General features: G+C 35.3%; 1 protein-coding gene across 6 annotated transcripts in view; it reads right to left on the bottom strand.

Moving 5' to 3' along the window:
- The window catches only part of LOC123526336 (arginine-glutamic acid dipeptide repeats protein-like), a 150,214-nt gene that overhangs the window by 79,939 nt on the left and 51,412 nt on the right, over nt 1–18,863 (bottom strand). For 4 of the 6 annotated variants that reach the window (XM_045305450.2, XM_045305452.2, XM_045305451.2 and 1 more), the window contains one exon: nt 2,770–2,866. In XM_045305450.2, the coding sequence (XP_045161385.2) occupies nt 2,770–2,866 (97 nt within the window). Of the gene's footprint in view, nt 1–2,769; nt 2,867–5,250; nt 5,660–7,192; nt 7,482–18,863 lie in introns of those variants that run through there. The other 2 variants (XM_045305455.2, XM_045305454.2) reach the window with 2 other exon arrangements.

Here is an 18,863-nt window from a genome sequence, read left to right as displayed (position 1 = left end):
AGCATGCTAGATAAATTGTCCTCTGCTGGAAATGTCGTCTGCTAAAATTGTAAAGTTCATTCAATTTGCTCCAAAATTAGAAGAAATATTGTCAGAGTACAAACAGCTTGGAACCTGATCAGACGCCGATTTAATCGGCGTCTGATCTGGTTCCAAGCTGTTTGCAAAGGCTGTTAAATTCGCCTGCAGCAGGCTAAGGGTTAATGGTTCTACAATTACCAGTTACACCATATCCGAAAATTTTTACTGTCTTGCAATATTATACTTATTGTATAAGAGTCAGCAGATAGATCACTGAATTATCAGTGTTTTTCAGTCTATATAATAAATTATTATCAATTTATAACTTTCCATCTAGGACAGCTGTTAGTTAACCAGTGGTTATTTATCTGTTTATGTCACTCCTGAAAACACTGCATCAAAGGTATTTCAATCTCACAATTGACTCCAAAAACAGTTTTTTTGTTTTTTACTGATTTTACTGTTTGTTGCCAACAGAAATAACACAGAGGACGTAAAGTCTTTGGAGAATGTTTCACAACTTGCAGACTGGGCCTGCAAGGTTGGCTCAATGGGTAAAACACAAGCAGGGTTCATACAGACAAGGCCAAGTCAAATGCAAGGACTTTTCAAGGACTTTTCAAGCACTAGTCTTATAGTTTTCAAGGACTTATTTATAAATAATACTTAAACAGATTTGTAAATTCTAGCCGTCATTCATTAGTGTCTACATCAAGTGAAAAACTTTGGGTTAAAAAACTGGTAACTTCTGCCAAAATAATGTCACAATGAAGTATTTTAAAACTAAACGTTTGTGTAAAAACCAGACATTGACTTTTCAGTTTTCTTATGCCCCTCTCCCTTCGCATGTGACCGTAAAGCAATTTCTACCATTTGTGCAACATGATGTCCTTCCTACATGCTCGACAGTGTGCCTTATATCGACTGTTCGTTTCCTTTACCCAAGAATATCGTTTCGACCACTCTCTGCTAAAAACACACTTTCCCATTACGATAAGAATTGCGATTCATGCTCTGTGACGAATTGATGCTATTTTAGTCAGGGGAGACAACGCTTACAGAAAGTACGAAACATTCGTACCCAAACTTTGCTTTCTTCCCGAACACATTCGACCTTTTTTATTACGGCTTTTTCGTAGCACTGCCCATTGCTCGAAGTTGCCGATTTTATTCTAAAAAATTTACTTTTGATTTTCAGGGAGATTTTAATTGTCTAGCATACGAGAAAATAAGGAATTCAAGTACTTTTCAAGGTCTTTGGGCAATTTTCAAGCACTTTTCAAGACAAATTTTGTTTTCAAGGACTTTTCAAGACTGCCCTTCATTTTCAAGTACTTTTCAAGTCTGTGCGAACCCTGACAAGATTGTAAGCTGAAAATTTCACATGCATTCAAAAAGGTAAACATTTTTTTGTGATTCTCTGACCTGTGTGCAGTAGATGTCAGTTACAAGTGGTGCCAGTGGTATAGACTCAAGGTACACTGGTAAGATAAGCTGGTTGTAGCCACATACTGTGAAATCACTACTATTTGTGGGGGACTAAATGTTCAAGGATTTCATGGTTACATTGATCCACAAAATTAAATTCTAACAAATAAATATAATTCCTTTTAATTTCATCTTTCAAAAGTTGGAATAAAGATCCACACAAATAAAGCAGTTTCTCCTAAAATCAGGAAAGTTTGTACCCAAGAAATTTACTCAAAATACTGTTACAAAGGAGCATGAAACCCAAATGAAACAAACCAACATCTAGATAGGTAGGTCTTCTGCCAATGGGTGGGCAAAATAATATGTTGTAACACAAGCTCATTGCAAGTAACCCAGCCTATTCTGCTATCTAATGCCAGCAATGAAGTAGAAAAAACATAATTATTCATTGATATTTTGTTTAGACAGGAACTCTGAAAACCAGGAAAGCCTTTCATTTCTTGTTGAAAATCTGCCAACCATTCTGTTTACACTAAAACATTTATCAGATGAGGTGGAAATAGCTCCTGTGTGTCTATAGACTGGTATCATTCTTAAAGTAATAGATAGAGCTAGTTATCTTTTGTCAAATTTTCTATTATTTGAAACATCCCCATGATTACACTAGTGTTAACAGGAGGGGAAAGGTTTGACACTGGAGGTGAGGGATGGGGGTTGGAGGTGTAAAGCCATGCCAACACAATCTATCGAGATTACATTGCATTTTTCTAGCTGTTACATCATGTTAAACAAAGACAGGCACCTACGTAAAGCCAAAACTGCTGTAAATGCATGTTGCTTTGGGACTAATATCTTTACCTTTGGACCTTATTGTGTCAATGTAAAAGCCAATAATAAAGTCTGACCAATTAATGAATGCTAAAACACACACTAATCCAACTTCTTATTTTGGTTTGGATAAAAAAAAAAATCCTTAGCCCTAATAATCTGTTGTGCTAGACCTTGCTTGGCCATTCGATATCCTCTCACAATCAAACACCACTGTCTGAGCCCTATTTTTGTCCTTAAATACTCTTGATTGACTGTCACTGTTTTAGTTTTGTGTAAAAAAAGGTATGAGACTTCATCCAAATCGGCTATGGATATGAATTTTTGAATTTTAAATTGTAATGCTGAAATAATGAAAGTTTTTCTTGTTCCCTGGGATTTATTTTATGGAACTGTTGCAACCAAGAAATCTAAGTAAATTTGTTCCACACTGGTTATAATGATTTCACAGTTTTCGGGCACATATATAGCAATATGGAGAACAATTACCTGAGAGCAGTTACAGGGTATGTGTCTGTGGCCTCAGAGCAGAATAATTCCCTGGATCTGACTGCAGGGTTTGCTAAGGGGTGATCACTCTCTATCTCTGAAATTATACAAAGTTTCATACATATAAAACATATGAAAGGGAGGGAACTTACATACAAAACAGAAAGACAACAAATATTATGCAAAATTCACACAATATAACAAACTGAATATACAACACTATGAATAAAAGATTTAATTACTAAGGGGGAAGTGGAAGGGGGGCTGACTGAGAATCAACAGGCCAAACACTGAGGTTAAATTAAGACTATTTTTAATAAATCTACCGGTTTCGGTCTTATCTAGACCTTTATCAGGATTCGAAGACTTAATTGTAAAGATCACTTCAAAACAAAACTGATTGATTCAGAACAAACTAAAGTTCATCTGGAAAGCCAATAAAATTCAATCAAGGAAGATAACTTTTCATAAATAAAATAAGGGAGATAACAAGGATGTAAATATAGAAACAGCGCACCTGGCAAGATAACACAACAAATTCAATCACTTCTGCGATCAATTACAAACTCTCTACTTGTATTTATTTAGGTATCATTACATTATCAACCCATTATATCATCAAATATAAACCGCTTTGCTAACATACCCATGCTATCATACAAGCAAAATGTACACTATCTAAGATAGGCTTACAGATAACATTTTGCTGTGGAGATTTACTACTTATCTCAACACAAATATCAAGTTTGATCAACCAGGATTTCATAAGTGTTAGAAAGCTAGACTGATTGGGGGATTTAAGGACACGTCAAAGTGCATGACCCAGCATCTAGCTGTCACATACTACAGATAGTGTCACATATCTGGCTATCCTGGTTTCAGATGCTGTCACATAGCTGGCTATCTGGGTCACCTATCTGGATATCTGTGTCACTGATGCTTTCACATATATGGCTATCAAGGTCGAAATAAATGTCATACATCTGGCCATCAAGGTCACAGAATGGTATCACATATCTGACAATCAAGGTCACAGATAATGTCACATATCTGGCTATCAAGGTCAGAGATGTCTTCACATATCTGGCTATCAAGGCCACAGATAATGTCATATATCTGGCTATCAAGGTCACAGATGTTTTCACATATCTGGCTATCAAGGTCACAGATGTTTTCGCATATCTGGTCATCAAGGTCACAGAATGGTATCACGTATCTGACTATCAAGGTCACAGATAATGTCACTCACATATCTGGCTATCAAGGTCACAGATAATGTCATATATCTGGATATCAATGTCACAGATAATGTCATATATCTGACTATCAAGGTCACAGATAATGTCATATATCTGGCTATCAAGGTTCCAACATAATGTCACATATCTGGCTATCAAGGTCACAGATAATGTCATACATCTGGCTATCAAGGTCACAGATAATGTCATATATCTGGCTATCGAGGTTCCAACATAATGTCATATATCTGACTATCAAGGTCACAGATAATGTCATATATCTGGATATCAAGGTCACAGATGGTGTCACATACCCGGATATCAAGGTCACAGATGGTGTCACATACCCAGATATCAGAGTTACATAACTCTGGGGTAACATTGTTTTGTTTTGTTTCTCCAATATCTAAAATCACCCCAGAACACCACCTTCATGGCACTATTGGTAGGCACTGGATGGAACCATTCTGTTCCTCAATGTCTGTGCCTTTTCTCTTCAAAGTTTTTCGAGTCAGAGACAAATGGTCGTTGTGAAGAAATTTCAGCTTTACTTCTAGACAGAAGACACCAGCTTTTACCAAGAGTACAGATGGTTAAGAAAGACAGGGATGAGTCCAGTTAACTTACACATCAACAAGTAATGTCCGGTACTTGAAACTTAAACCTCCTCGGCAACTTCAGCTTCTTCAGTACACAAAATTCAACTTTAGAGGCCTCAAGTTATCAGTCACTTGGCTTGAAACATTGGACATAGTATTACATCATTCAAATTAATCCAATCAAGACTGGAATATAACTTCAACACAGACAGCCTTCCAGCAACTATTCTAATTTGCTGGTTCTTAACATACAAAGATCAATAACAAAACAATGATCTTACAATAAATGAAACCAACAGCATAACATATGATTAATTTTTAAACAATCACTTGAAATTCAATATAATTATGTATATGCCAATTATCTAAACTGACTAACTAATTTATAGAACATTGTACAATATTTTAAAACCTTAAATACTTATTTCATACACATAATGCTAGGATTCCACAATAAACTTACACAGAAAGTTTTTGCCACCCCCACATAAAAATTTTTCATCCAACAAATCATTTCAAACTGGGTACAATTGATTTCAATCCAATATCTCCTTTACACACCAAAGTAAAGCAGCTTATCCAACTGCAGAAAAACACTTAACAGAATAGACAAAAATTGCATAGTAAAATAGAAAACTATTAACCTTGACCTTGATGACTACAGCTGGGTACCGGACTCGACATCACTGGTCCATGGTACATAGAACATTTTCTTATATCACACTAAATTAAAATTCTGTCACCTTTCGAAAAAATGTTTAAAATTTCAACCAAAACAAACAGTATTCTTCCTTTGACTTAAACCACAGTGTACATAAAGTCATATAAGTATTTAACGGTCCTTTAACTTTTTACAAACACTGTATCTTAGTAATCGAATTAACCACATTAAAGACGTTATTTGTCAACCGGAAATCCAACAATTCACTTGCACGCTGTTATCCTGAAGTAGCTAATATTTATTGCATCTGCATATAACTTATCACTTTCCTGTGCACACTTAATAGGCAGCCATTACAGCATAACTACACATATTTTCTACTACCAGTCTATTTTTATCAACCAGTCAAAACACCTTCATTTGCACACAGTCTGAATAAAAAACATGGCCGCCTAAACACTGATATTGGGCTGCATACACTAACTGCTTCTATCCTCTTATCTGCATGAAGGTTTTGAATTAATCAAATCCGATATGCTGATCAAAGGCAGGGTTAACTGATACTTAAAATTAGATAGCTGTAAAGTAGCATTAAACATATTGGCACACTGTCAAACATGTGTCAAAACATCACCCAACTGTGGTTCAAGGGAGAGAACACATACTACATCAATAGGCAACAAATCTGTGGAGTTCTACGAAAGATAAACATGAAGCTTGAACAGAGAAAGGAACATGGAAACCATTGTAACAACATTACCTCCCAAAAAAAGGCCACCTCAGTTAAAAACATCTAATTCTCCAGTAATGTATGCAGTCAAACTTGAATATAAAGACCCCACTGGTAGGAGACTTATGACTCATTTGCAGGTGGTCTTTATTTACAGGATAAAGTATATTGCAACTGTGATACTATGGAAGTGTCAGATTGTCTCTGTATAAAAAATCTACTGACTAGTCTTTAGCGCTTGTTTCACTTAAATCATTTAAAAAACATAAAAGCTAAAAAATCTCTCCTCCAAAATGTACTTGAAGTATATATAATTCAAGAGCACTCATCTGTCCTATCCACCTTTTTTGTTTTATCATCTCATAACAAAGAACACTACATATTGTGTACCTCTGTATAAAGAGCCCCAACCCAAAGATACAATCATAATTAAAATGTGTTCATAGAATTTACAGTTTATATTCACCAATGAAAATCTTGAGTATGGGGTAGCTGGAAATATCTAAATGTCCAGCAGCCCCTTGAATAGCCGCTGCCTCCTGGTAACAGCCACTTAGTTTTGTCTGCAGGCTATCCTCTACGGACAGGTACAACATAAGGTTAGAAATTTGTTATCAATTGAAACTGTTTCATAAATGAGCCGCGCCGTGGGAGAACCAACATAGTGGCTTCACGACCAGCATGGATCCAGACCAGCCTGCGCATCCGCGCAGTCTGGTCAGGATCCATGCTGTTCACTAACAGTTTCTCTAATTGCTATAATCTTTGAAAGCAAACAGCATGGATCCTGACCAGACTGCGCGGATGTGCAGGCTGGTCTGGATCAATGCTGGTCACAAAGCCACTATGTTGGTTTTCTCATGGCACGGCTCAAATATAGATTCTTTGTCACTGAAAATAAATAAAACTTAATTAGACCTTTTAACCCAGCAATGAAACTGTCCGCTGACCGTGTTTATACAATCAATTATATGTGTACATGAAATATTTGCTTTAACCTGATATTTCTATTAACTCCAGTTTATTTTCCCTACACGAACATTTAATTCCTGATTACAGACTGTTTCAAGTGACACGCAGTAACAAGCTGTCACATTTAAGACAAACATTTTTGTTTCGACAGCTGTATTAAATTAAACACAAAGTGTTACTCTTCCTACGAAATCATTCTCTGTATTTTAAAAGTTAAACTTACATTATAACATTTCCATACATCCGAGATAAATCACTGATACAATCCTAATATTTTCAATATAAACCTATTTTGGGCATCGTGACAAACGGCAGCAACTTATCCCATTTCACTAAAACATTTTTCTTTTTTTATCTACCGCCTCTCGGATCGTTCACACTTGACTGTTAAAAGCTCACTATCAACTTAAACTCCATACGGCAGATTACTAATATATTGCGGTAGATACTAACGTTTGTTGTTTGTCGATCTTTTCTGACCCTATTTACTTTACTGAATAGTCACCGAGAACGCAGATTATCAACAATAGATTTACAACTCATTGTGTCCATGCTATAAACATGGCTTTATATGCAAACACATTAAATGACATACAAGTTGGCCATAGATAGTAATAAACTGCATTATTGTCTATCGCAGCTTTTCAAGATATAAGGACCTCTTAAAACTTCTTGACATAGTAATTAAAGCAAATACTTGCACACAAACTTAATGTCACATCCACAATGAGACCTTGCATTAATGTCCTTATGTTCAGTTTCGATTAAACTTACTCCATTTATTTCAGAAAGTTCTGCTGCCATTTCCTGACCATCTGACAAGCACTGGTGCCTTATAGTGGTAGGGATTCTAGACACTGTTGTCAATTTAGACTCTGAATGGGACTTTCATCACAAACCACTAGGATTCAGGCCAACAACCACTGGGATTACGACCACCAACCACTGGGATTCAGACCACCAACCACTGGTAAGGAGTCTGTTTCTTTATCCCTGCACCAATGACCATCCCCTGTTCCTTATGTCATATTATAACCCCTTTAGTGAGTCAATGGAGCAGTGGTTAGCAGGTTGGACTACAAGGCCAGCGGTCCGGGTTCGATTCCCGGTGGCGGCTGATATCCCGACTAAAAGTATTCAGTGCTGGGTAATTTACTGAAATTGGTACTGTTTCTAGGAGTATCAGCTTTGGCTAGATGCTGGGGAGGTAAATATGAAGCCTGCCGTGTGCTGCTAAGGCTGGAAATAAGTTGTTCCATCCATTCCAGGTGGGGACTTCCGTCAACTACCCATGTTAAACAAGAAACATTTTTTTTATTAACTTGAGCTCAAATCGGATTCTGGTATTAAGCTCTGAGTACAACATAAAACTACATGCTATGGATCTAAGGTTATGAGTTTGATACCCTGATATCAGATGCCAATGCCGTGTGTGTGTTGATTGGTACTACATAATATTAAACATAGGACACAGAAATGAATGCAAAGTTCCTAGATAGGTTGTCGCTTTAAAGCTTTTGTTTTGTTTTGCCGCTTCTACAGAGCTTTATTATCCCCAGATCTATAAAATCAACATACTTAAATTTCAAATGAACTTCAGGAAATGATCAATAAACTTAAATTTCATAACAGAAGTTTAAGAAAAAACGAGAACACTTTTTCATAGTGTAAACAAAATTTTACAAAAACGAAAATGTGTCATTACATTAACAGCCATGTACAATGTAGGAACTGTCACATTTTTAATGTAAACCTATCTCACCTAGATTGCAACGAAGAAAAAAGTTTCGCCAACATCTCCAAATAAATTTATTCAGATCACTTTAGAGTTTCAAACTGTCATTTTCTTATCACTGAATATCTAATTTGTCATACAAAAAATGGATTAAACCTGACATAAACATAAACCAAGCCACGATATTTTATAGGCTCGGAAATCACATAAAAGCCAGTAAAACGGCTATAATATACCTGTACAATTAATAACAGTTTACTACCAACCACGCACCTGTGTTAAAACAGGGTTATACACTTCAAAGCGTAGAGCAATTTAATACCACTAAAGCGTATTTATAAATATACTTAAAATTGAATTTCAAAAGGCATTGCTTACATTTTTTGTGAGAAAGTGACAAGGCAGACATGATTTTTGTACACTCGATCAATAGGTACTGGTTATTGAAAATGGAAAAATGTATCCAAATCCTCCATAGACAAGAGGACAAAATCTATCTGCGTCAAATGCAAAATGAGCAATTTGGTGTGAAAATATCATAAATGGAGAGGTTGTATTTGGGTTGGCTTTCTTTCACGTTTTCATTCATGTATATAGTCAAAATACACTTGTAAAAATAAAATCTTAACTTTTACATATAGCAAGCTATCTGAAATCCTTTTAGCAGACAACTTTTATTACGTAGTAAGAAATTAAATTCACATACACATATTGAAATGCCCGGTAACAATCGTTAAGACATGTTGGTCTGTTTTACCCCAGTAACCATTTTGGTTTATTAACAATATAATAGGGTTATTATAATAGTAGCTCGATCTGGGATGCTGTATTTGGCTAGAGTGAATTTTTGCCAGATCAGATCTCACAAGGCAAGCAAGCACGGAGTGTGATCCAACCTTGCAAAATCCACGAGAGCCAAATACAAAATGCCAGATCTAGCTACTGTTATAAATGACTCTTTTACATATACCTTCGCCTTTTTGTTTAGTGTTTTGCTATTGGAAAAAATCTTCAATTTTTATCATGTTAAAATGGAACTTAGTGAAGATTTATGTGCGCTATATTCATAGAACTGTGTCATGTCATGCATATTCAGTGTTCATTCCAGGCCGCGCCATGGGGCCATAGGCGCGTATTTTACTGTATTGGCGCATAAAAGTTTGCCCTATAGCGCCCGTAGGGCGCACACTTTTTCAGAAAACAGTCCGTTTACAATGAGCCGACTTCCAGAAGTTGTGAATCGAATACGACTCTTCCGATGACGTAACGCGCATTTTCATTGGTCGATGTTAAAATAGTAGCCAGTCTCCGGTCGCCTAACAACATACAGCTTTCAATGTTGCTATGCAATGGCGGAGAAAAAAAAACAGTCGCGATTCGGAGAAAAAAGAAATCCAATTTTACGTTTTTCTCTAACCGTTAAAAAAAAGCAGATGATGGAGAACAAATTTCCAAAGAAAGATGACATGTTCGAGACCGCTAGACCACTCAATAGCCTAACCGCTTAGCCAAAATCAGGCGACAAACATTAATTCCGTAGTAAATCCGCATTCATGGCTGTCGGACTTTCCGTGGTTAAGTTTCAGTAACGGTCAAAATATTATGACTTGTTTCGTTTTTGTCGTGTTGAGCGACCTGTGACGTGTCCACTTTTCTCTTTGTAATTATGTTTTACGAACCGCGAAAATAATACCTCCATGTAAGAAAAGTGTTAAAAATACAGCCTTTCCTTTCATGTATCGATAAATCAGTTTTTCTTTCATGACATGGCCCCTATTTTTTTCAAATGTCCCCAATTTTTTGCCATCATGGGGCCCTTTGACCCCACTTAAAAAAATCCTGGAATGAACACTGCATATTTATGAAAGTAGTCCGGTAACATACAATACAAAAGGTACAATAGGAACTTTTTTCTGCCTGTTCATATTTACTTGTGAAATTTAATACAAGCAGATTTTTTTGCAGAATTTATATATGAGCCGTGCCATGAGAAAACCAACATAGTGGGTATGCGACCAGCATGGATCCAGACCAGCCTGCGCATTCGCGCAGTCTCGCAGTCTGGTCAGGCTCCATGCTGTTCGCTTTTAAAGCCTATTAGAATTGAAGAAACTATTAGCGAACAGCATGGATCCTGACCAGACTGCGCGGATGCGCAGGCTGGTCTGGATCCATGCTGGTCGCATACCCACTATGTTGGTTTTCTCATGGCACGGCTCATATTAGGTATATAATAATGAATAGTCAGTATGAGCTGGTTAATTTTCCAGCAAAATCATAACCATGATGAAATACACGAAAATGAAAATTTCTCCTGCGCAAACAATAATGATTTCACAGTATAATTATAACCATATTATTCAGTGTAATAATTCCCGCCAGGTGGATATGCATTTTTCTGTACCTTTTATTTCCAGAATAATTGCTTTATAAATTCTAGCTGCCAACAACACATGAAGCTTGGCACCACCTTTAGCTTAGCTCTGGCATTAGTAGATGCCACATCATAATCTAATGTTAGCTGACAGAAACATTCAAGCTGGTCCTAATATATTTACTGTACGTGTAAGATACACGCTTTTATCAGTCTTAGTGCATGCGACTTAAATGTACACAAGGGCAAGCAAGCAGTGAAAACAATTGAACTTAGCGGAAATGACGCCAGTGAAGAAAACATTAGATATAACTTAGCTGAAATTGTGAAAGCCTTACAAAAGGCCAGTATTTGAAACATTAACTTAATTTTGTTTTTGTTCAGCATTCACATAATTATAGGTCATATGACGACTTTCCTGAGCTTTTGATGGTGGATGAAGACCTCAGGTACAGGCTCTGTGCATTATTTCATCAGAAGCGGCACCTGGGTAGAATCACCAATCTTTCGTAAGCAAGCTGGATGTCTTCCTCACATGAAGAATTCAACCGAGTGTCAGACATCAGTGAGGGGCAGGTGATTAAAAGTCAATGACCTTAACCACTCGGCCAAGGAGACCACAAATCTGGTAAACAATGAAATATTCAAACTGGGTAAGCAATTAATGAAAACCTTAAAAACCTTAACTGCAATGGTTAAGTGATGACATTCACGAAGGGCTAGCCAGAAAATGTTCACATAAAGGGTAAGTCAGGAAAACAGTGATGAAAGAAGCAACTTTGGTCAAGACATGAAAATATTTTAATTGTGTTCATGTGTGCCTCAATAACAATTGTATCCAAAATCTATCTGTGATGACACTGGTGCCAAACACATTACATTTTCTCTTTTCTATTCACCCTGCTGCCTCCGAGCACCGCATCCCCACCCCCCCCCCCACACACACCCCCTTCCCATGCACTCCCAACACACACCTCATCAACTAACTTCATTGAAAAAAGAAATTTTAAACGATTTTCACTTAAAACAAACAAATATTAACAAACAACAAAAAAGGCTTCTTGTAATTTCCACACTATCAATATTTTTTTAATCAAATGCCATTTAATTTTAACCAAGAGCATCAGACAGTATAAAAAAAAACTTTAAACTAATTATCTCTTCATCTTAATAATCAATGCTTTTTAGCGGATAAAGGAAGACAGGAAAGGAAGACAAGATCTGATATCATGGAGGACTGACGGCAGGTAAACTGACATCCAGCCAGATAAAGGTGTGAAAATGAAGTGTGTAAACATAACCTCAGTATGCACATGGCTCCCTTAATACACCATACATGCATGCATGCAGTCTTTGTTCAGATTCAGTATTTTGAGAAATATAGCAGGTGATAGTCTAACAGGGACCCACACTTGATCATAAAGAATTATCTAAAATGTTAAAATTGACAACTACTAAACATTTCATAAAATGTACTATTTTTATAAGGTTGTTGGGCATGAAAAAGGACCAAGACCTGTTAAATTACAAAAGCTTTGTCGGTATTTTGAAGACATCATTTAAAATACATTAGTTATTTCAATATGTTGATAGCTGAAAAATATCACTTTATGTTAATGGAGTATGATACTTACAGCATATCAAAAAAACAATGCGTCTTAAATTAGTCAAAATTGAAGGAAACTTCAGTGTAACAGATGAAAATCCATATGTGCATCATTTAACAACCACTCAATTTTAAGAGACATGTAAATCCATGTACAATTTGAAATGACACAAACACGGGTCATGTTGTGAGAGTTAAATCCATGTACAATTTGAAATGACAGACAAACACGGGTCATGTTGTGAGAGTTAAATCCATGTACAATTTGAAATGACACAAACAACATGTACAATTTGAAATGACAAACACGAGTCATGTTGTGAGAGTTAAATCCATGTACAATTTGAAATGACAGACAAACCTGGGCCATGTTGTGTGAGTTAAATCCATGTACAATTTGAAATGACACAAACCTGGGCCATGTTGTGTGAGTTAAATCCATGTACAATTTGAAATGACACAAACCTGGGCCATGTTGTGTGAGTTAAATCCATGTACAATTTGAAATGACACAAACCTGGGCAATGTTGTGTCAGTTAAATCTATGTACAATTTGAAATGACAGACAAACCCGGGACAATTTTTTCGAGATTAAAATCCATGTACAATGAATGACACAAATCAGTGTGCAAAAACAAACAATTCCTGAATGCTGATAAAATCCTTGCAACATTGTAACAGCTTTAAATTAAAACTTCCCCAATTTTTTTTTCAGGAATGTCGTAACACTTGACATATTAAGCACTTCAGAATCCGATTAAAATCCACGCACTATCTATTATTTTATGCAAAATAATCCAATACACAACTAGAAATTTAGTATATCTTCTACTCAAACCTGTATATATTTCATTACAGTTTAAATCCCACCTTTCTGACATTCATAAAAAATCTGATTAAAGAGAACATCAGATTAACCAAAGTTCATTCTCAAATCAAATTAGAAACATTAAAAAACACACTATCTAAACAGCAGCTCCTCTGAGAGGTGAAGAAATGCAATTAATTCATTCACTTACAAAATCCTCAAAAATGAACAGAGAGAACATTCCAAGGTTTTGATAGGAGAACATTTTGTACAACGTCCCAGGTATCCCCGCTGTACAACACTACAAGCAGCTACTTTAACTACTTTGTAATTTATCGGTCTGTCAGTCAACACATTATACCTCTGTGTAAAGGGAGGTAATTCACTTTGTTATCACGGTAAATTATCAGCAACTTGTAGGGTTAAAGATCACTGACTTTGATTAACAAGATACAACAATGGATCCATCTTCGCTGTTCTGTACTATGATATAAATACATACTGTATATTAATTGTTTTGCACTACAAAGCAATTAATTCTATTTCAAGAGATGAAGGAAAAAAGATTGTAGTTTGTTGCAGATATATAGCTTAATTACATCTGAAAATCTACAAAATTAATGTGTACAGGTAAAAATTTTATGGCAATTACGGCTTAAAACAAACACTTTAGTTGATTTCATCATTATGCCAGTCATAACAGTATTTTTCTATCATATTTCTTCTTTCACCACATTTTAAGCACCAGTGTGTTCAAATGTTTTTTATAACAATGAAATGTGTACCATAACACAACTTGATTTAAGATAAACATTCTTTTTTTACCTGGGAAACCAACACATGCTGCCATATATTTAAAGTACCAACATAATATATATGAATCGCACCATGAGAAAACCAACATAGTGGGTTTGCGACCGGCATGGATCCAGACCAGCCTGCGCAGTCTGGTCAGGATCTATGCTGTTCGCTAACAGTTTCTCTAATTGCAGTAGGCTTTAAAAGCAAACAGCATGTTTTCTCATGGCACGGCTCATATAAAATTGTGCTACTCTGGTTTCATTTATCCTTATCATGCTGGCCCCGACTAATTCTGCCTTTGAGACCAATGCAGATCATGATCAGACTGCATGGTGCAGGCTGATCATGATCTGCACTGTTTGCCATTCAGTCAGTATCTTTTTGGTAAACACCCCTTTCAACATTTAATGGTACTGTCGAAATTTAAAAATGGATAAGTTCATTATAGAAACTTAGAAGGGTAAGTGTAAATTATCTTGTTGTCCCTGCTGTACACCATACCTTACTGAAGACAAAAACAAAATTAATGCTTACCATATAATATTCATGTCATATATATCCTTTGAGATTTATTAACTCCTATATAACAATAATTAAAATCCACTAAAAACGGACTTTTCTTCTTTTTCGGTATCAAGTATTTCACTTCAAATAACACAATATGATTTTGTTACAAATTTTTTTTTCACTTCTTAGCTAATCCAATGGGTTTGTATACACTGTACTTTGTTTTACACGTTTTCTCTATAATGCTTAACAGCCAAAGAAAAAAACACCCAAATTTATGATCATCAACGTTTTTCCACTCATAACGTACAATAAAAATATCTACCTGTTCGCAAGTCAAATAATAATCATAACAATAACATAGGTACTGTTACAGTAACGTAAATATTTCAAATGGTTTATTATATCGGCGTTATTTGAGAGCTTTATCTAACTACCTCGAGGGTTTTTTATAAAACCAAATGACAATCTATTAAACTCGTAACAGTTTACCTGTCAAATCACGACAAAGGCAGACAGGTATATTAGATAGCGTTAAGACGATAGGTAATTTTACAAGGCTCGCTAGGTAAGACTTGTGTTTTAATAGATCTATTCTTAATTAATATCTTGTTGTATTCAGATAATTATCCTTCAAACAAATTACGAGGGAACTACTTTTGTTGTCTTGACATTGAAATTTGTCACAAATAGGATACTGCAATGTCATTGTTTTTCATTGGTTACTACATAAAAATTTGTGGTTTATATCAAACCTATTTTGTGGGGACATGTATTTGCAAATTTCAAAATGTTAATGTAAAATACTAAATGGTAAATTTATTTGTTAGCTAAGTTTATATTTCATACATATTTGCAAGATATGAAATCCACGAATATCGTTAAAACTTTCCAGTTGAATGTTATAATGCTTCTACAGTAGATGCAAATGAAGAGAGATTATTTACAACTATACAACATTCCATTTAAAAGCAATTAATGCATTTTTATTGGCAATCTCCTGCTATCATAAAAAGTATAATAATGATATTTGTTTAACACTCTGATAACCGGAAACTGCTATACTCAAAATAACTTGCTTTTATCAATACTGTCTGTCCACATTCACTCGCTGCCATCAAATACAAGAAATCTGCTTTAAAACCAAATTTTATGTAAACTAAAATCCAGTCCACCATATATATATATAATAATAGTTGGGTTTTTTTTTTTTTGGTAAACTTATATCACTTGTTTTCCCTCATATCTCTGCATACTAACACAATCACATATAATCTAAAACAATTGATAAACGCGAAGGAAACAATTTGTCGTTAATTCGCACAATCAGAGAGTCTTATCTACTGTAATCAAATAAGAGCGTTGTATCGACCCCGGAGCGTTATATCAATCATTCTTTACATTAATCCATAGATCAATAGAAACTGCTACCATAAAAGGTTTTCGTGAAGATATGTGGAAATTAAACATAGAAGTCTGATATCTATCAATCTAAGCAATACAATCAAATTGATTTCAACATGCTAATTTATTTCATCTTCTGAGTATAAAAGCGACTTAATGGACGCAACAATAACGGGATATTTTTCTGCATGACCAGTCTTGTTAACAAATCATACAATAGGTATTTCTTTATATAGGGCGTCTGTGAGTACCTTACGAGTATTTTAAGCTATTCCTGAAGGCCAATGATACAGTATTTCTACAATATTGATCCCCATAGTTCATGGGACTAACATACATTGATTTTTCCCAGATTTAATTAGTAAATATGTACCATTTCTTAGGGGTATGGAAAACATCAAATCAGGCTGGCAATCAACCCTTGACCCTCACTGAGTCATGAAGCTACTCACACATTTTCTAGCAAATAAAATTAATTCAGTATAGCTTATGTAGTACCATTATTTAGAGATTTTACCTGCACAAACTTCTAATAGATGCACACCTATCAACATAATAAATCACAATTAGTACTTATTACATCAAAACCAAATTTTACGCCACAAACATAAATGTGTCTGTTTGCTTGTATAAACTTATTTTTTAAACAATGTTCAAAATTTCTACTCCAAAAGTGTTCCAGTATAAGAAAAAAAGATTAGTCATGAAGCATCTTTTCAGCTAATGATAAAATTTAGTGCACTGTGCAAGTTAGCATTGTTAATCATTTAAAACCTCTTCACAAAAGAGTTACAGGATAAATTAACCCTTAGCCTGCTGCAGGCGAATTTAACAGCCTTTGCAAACAGCTTGGAACCAGATCAGACGCCGATCAGGTTCCAAGCTGTTTGCTACTCTGACAATATTTCTTCCAATTTTGGAGCAAATTGAATGAACTTTACAATTTTAGCAGACGACATTTCCAGCAGACGACAATTTATCTAGCATGCTAAAGGTTAAACTGTTGCCAAATTATCATGGAAAACAACCATTTCTCATGTGTGAAACCAACTTGAAACCTCTCACTTCAGTTTTGTGCTCCACTCAGCTAACTGGGAGGGCACTGTTGCAAGAAATTGTTTAAAATATGTACCTATAACGTATGTTTGAAATGTTTAGCATGACAGTATATGAGTTAAGAGTATTACAGTACATCCCTGCCTGCAGTTATACACAATTTATATGGTCTGTCATAAGTAAATGTCATCTAACTCATGAAGTCTTTATTGAAGTTCACACTTCACTTAATTAGAAATAAAAACATTATGACCAATCTGTTTTATTCTAACAATGACAAAGCGAAAAACGTCATACCCAAAGTTACGTCTGGCGGTAAACCAACCTGCAAGTTCTTTGATATTTCACTGCTCAATGTTTAAACCCCAATCCAGTTTTGATTATAAAACCTGATAATTTCATCTCATTATTTCAATTTAATTTGTTTTTTTGCCAATTGTGATAAAAAGAGGATAATTATAATTTTCTTACCTTCCTAATCAAAAGAGTTTTGTTTTCCATTTTCCCCCTCCCAAGTAGTTTAATAAATATCCCATCAACTATATATAATATTCTTGCACACACAATTATATTATCAACAATATTAATCTATTTCCAGTCCATTATATATTTGCCCTGAGCCGATATTGAATCGCAAATCTATTGCCTTTAACACCACAAGTAAAAGACTGTCAAGTTTACATTTCGGTGGCGTATTGCAAACAAATTGATTGTAAAACTGATCTTATGAGTGTGTGCTCGAAATGAATGTAATTGTTGGTAAAAGTGATAAACGCCGCCCTCCGGCAACGGTTTGCTATTAATGTAGCCTCGCCGAAAATGGCATTATATTCACGTCAAGTCTGTCAAACAAAAGATTCAGATAGTTTAGATTGTTATCAATCCCGTTTGTGTGTATAATAATCAATATTTGCGTGCAATCACCTTGTGAAGATAGGACACTTAGGCACGATTGATACATAGATCACGGATGATATAACACAGTCCTAATAGCATCTCAATTGTTTCCATACGGCAGCTTAGCCCGCTTTCTGTTTTAAAGGTATGACGGCTTGATGCTTCATGTCACAGGTGGAGAACACTATATGAACGAAACACAATAAAATTATACATAAATACTTAAAAGGCATGTTGCATTAACTATGTGCATGCCATTTTCAAGGGCAGTTAACTCTTTTTCAATACTAGTGACGTATGACTTTTATTGCATATTTTTGTTCCTTCAATACTGTGAAATCATTAATTTTCGTAGGGGACTAATTTTCGTGGATTTCATGGTTGAGTCAATCCACGAAATTTAATCCCAACGAACAAGTAAAATTCCCATTCATTTTATGTTCAAAAGTTGAAATCCACGAATTCATATCCCCACGAAATTGTCGTTTTGACCAAAACCACAAAATTTCATGCCCACGAAATTAAATGATTTCACAGTAACCGAAGTTTGAATCACTTTTGTCACTGGGAAAAATTCCGCCCATCTCATATACAGACCACAATCAGACTTTCAGTCATGCAGTTAAAAGAGCCTAACACAATCAAGCATAATGTTATGTTAATATACATTATATATTATAATACATTGTTTTGAAAATAAGACAGT

The sequence above is a fragment of the Mercenaria mercenaria genome, chromosome 14 (assembly GCF_021730395.1).
Source record: "Mercenaria mercenaria strain notata chromosome 14, MADL_Memer_1, whole genome shotgun sequence".
NCBI lineage: Eukaryota > Metazoa > Mollusca > Bivalvia > Venerida > Veneridae > Mercenaria > Mercenaria mercenaria.
The sequence above is the reverse complement of the archived record's forward strand: the minus strand, read 5'-3'. Positions and strand labels throughout refer to the sequence as shown.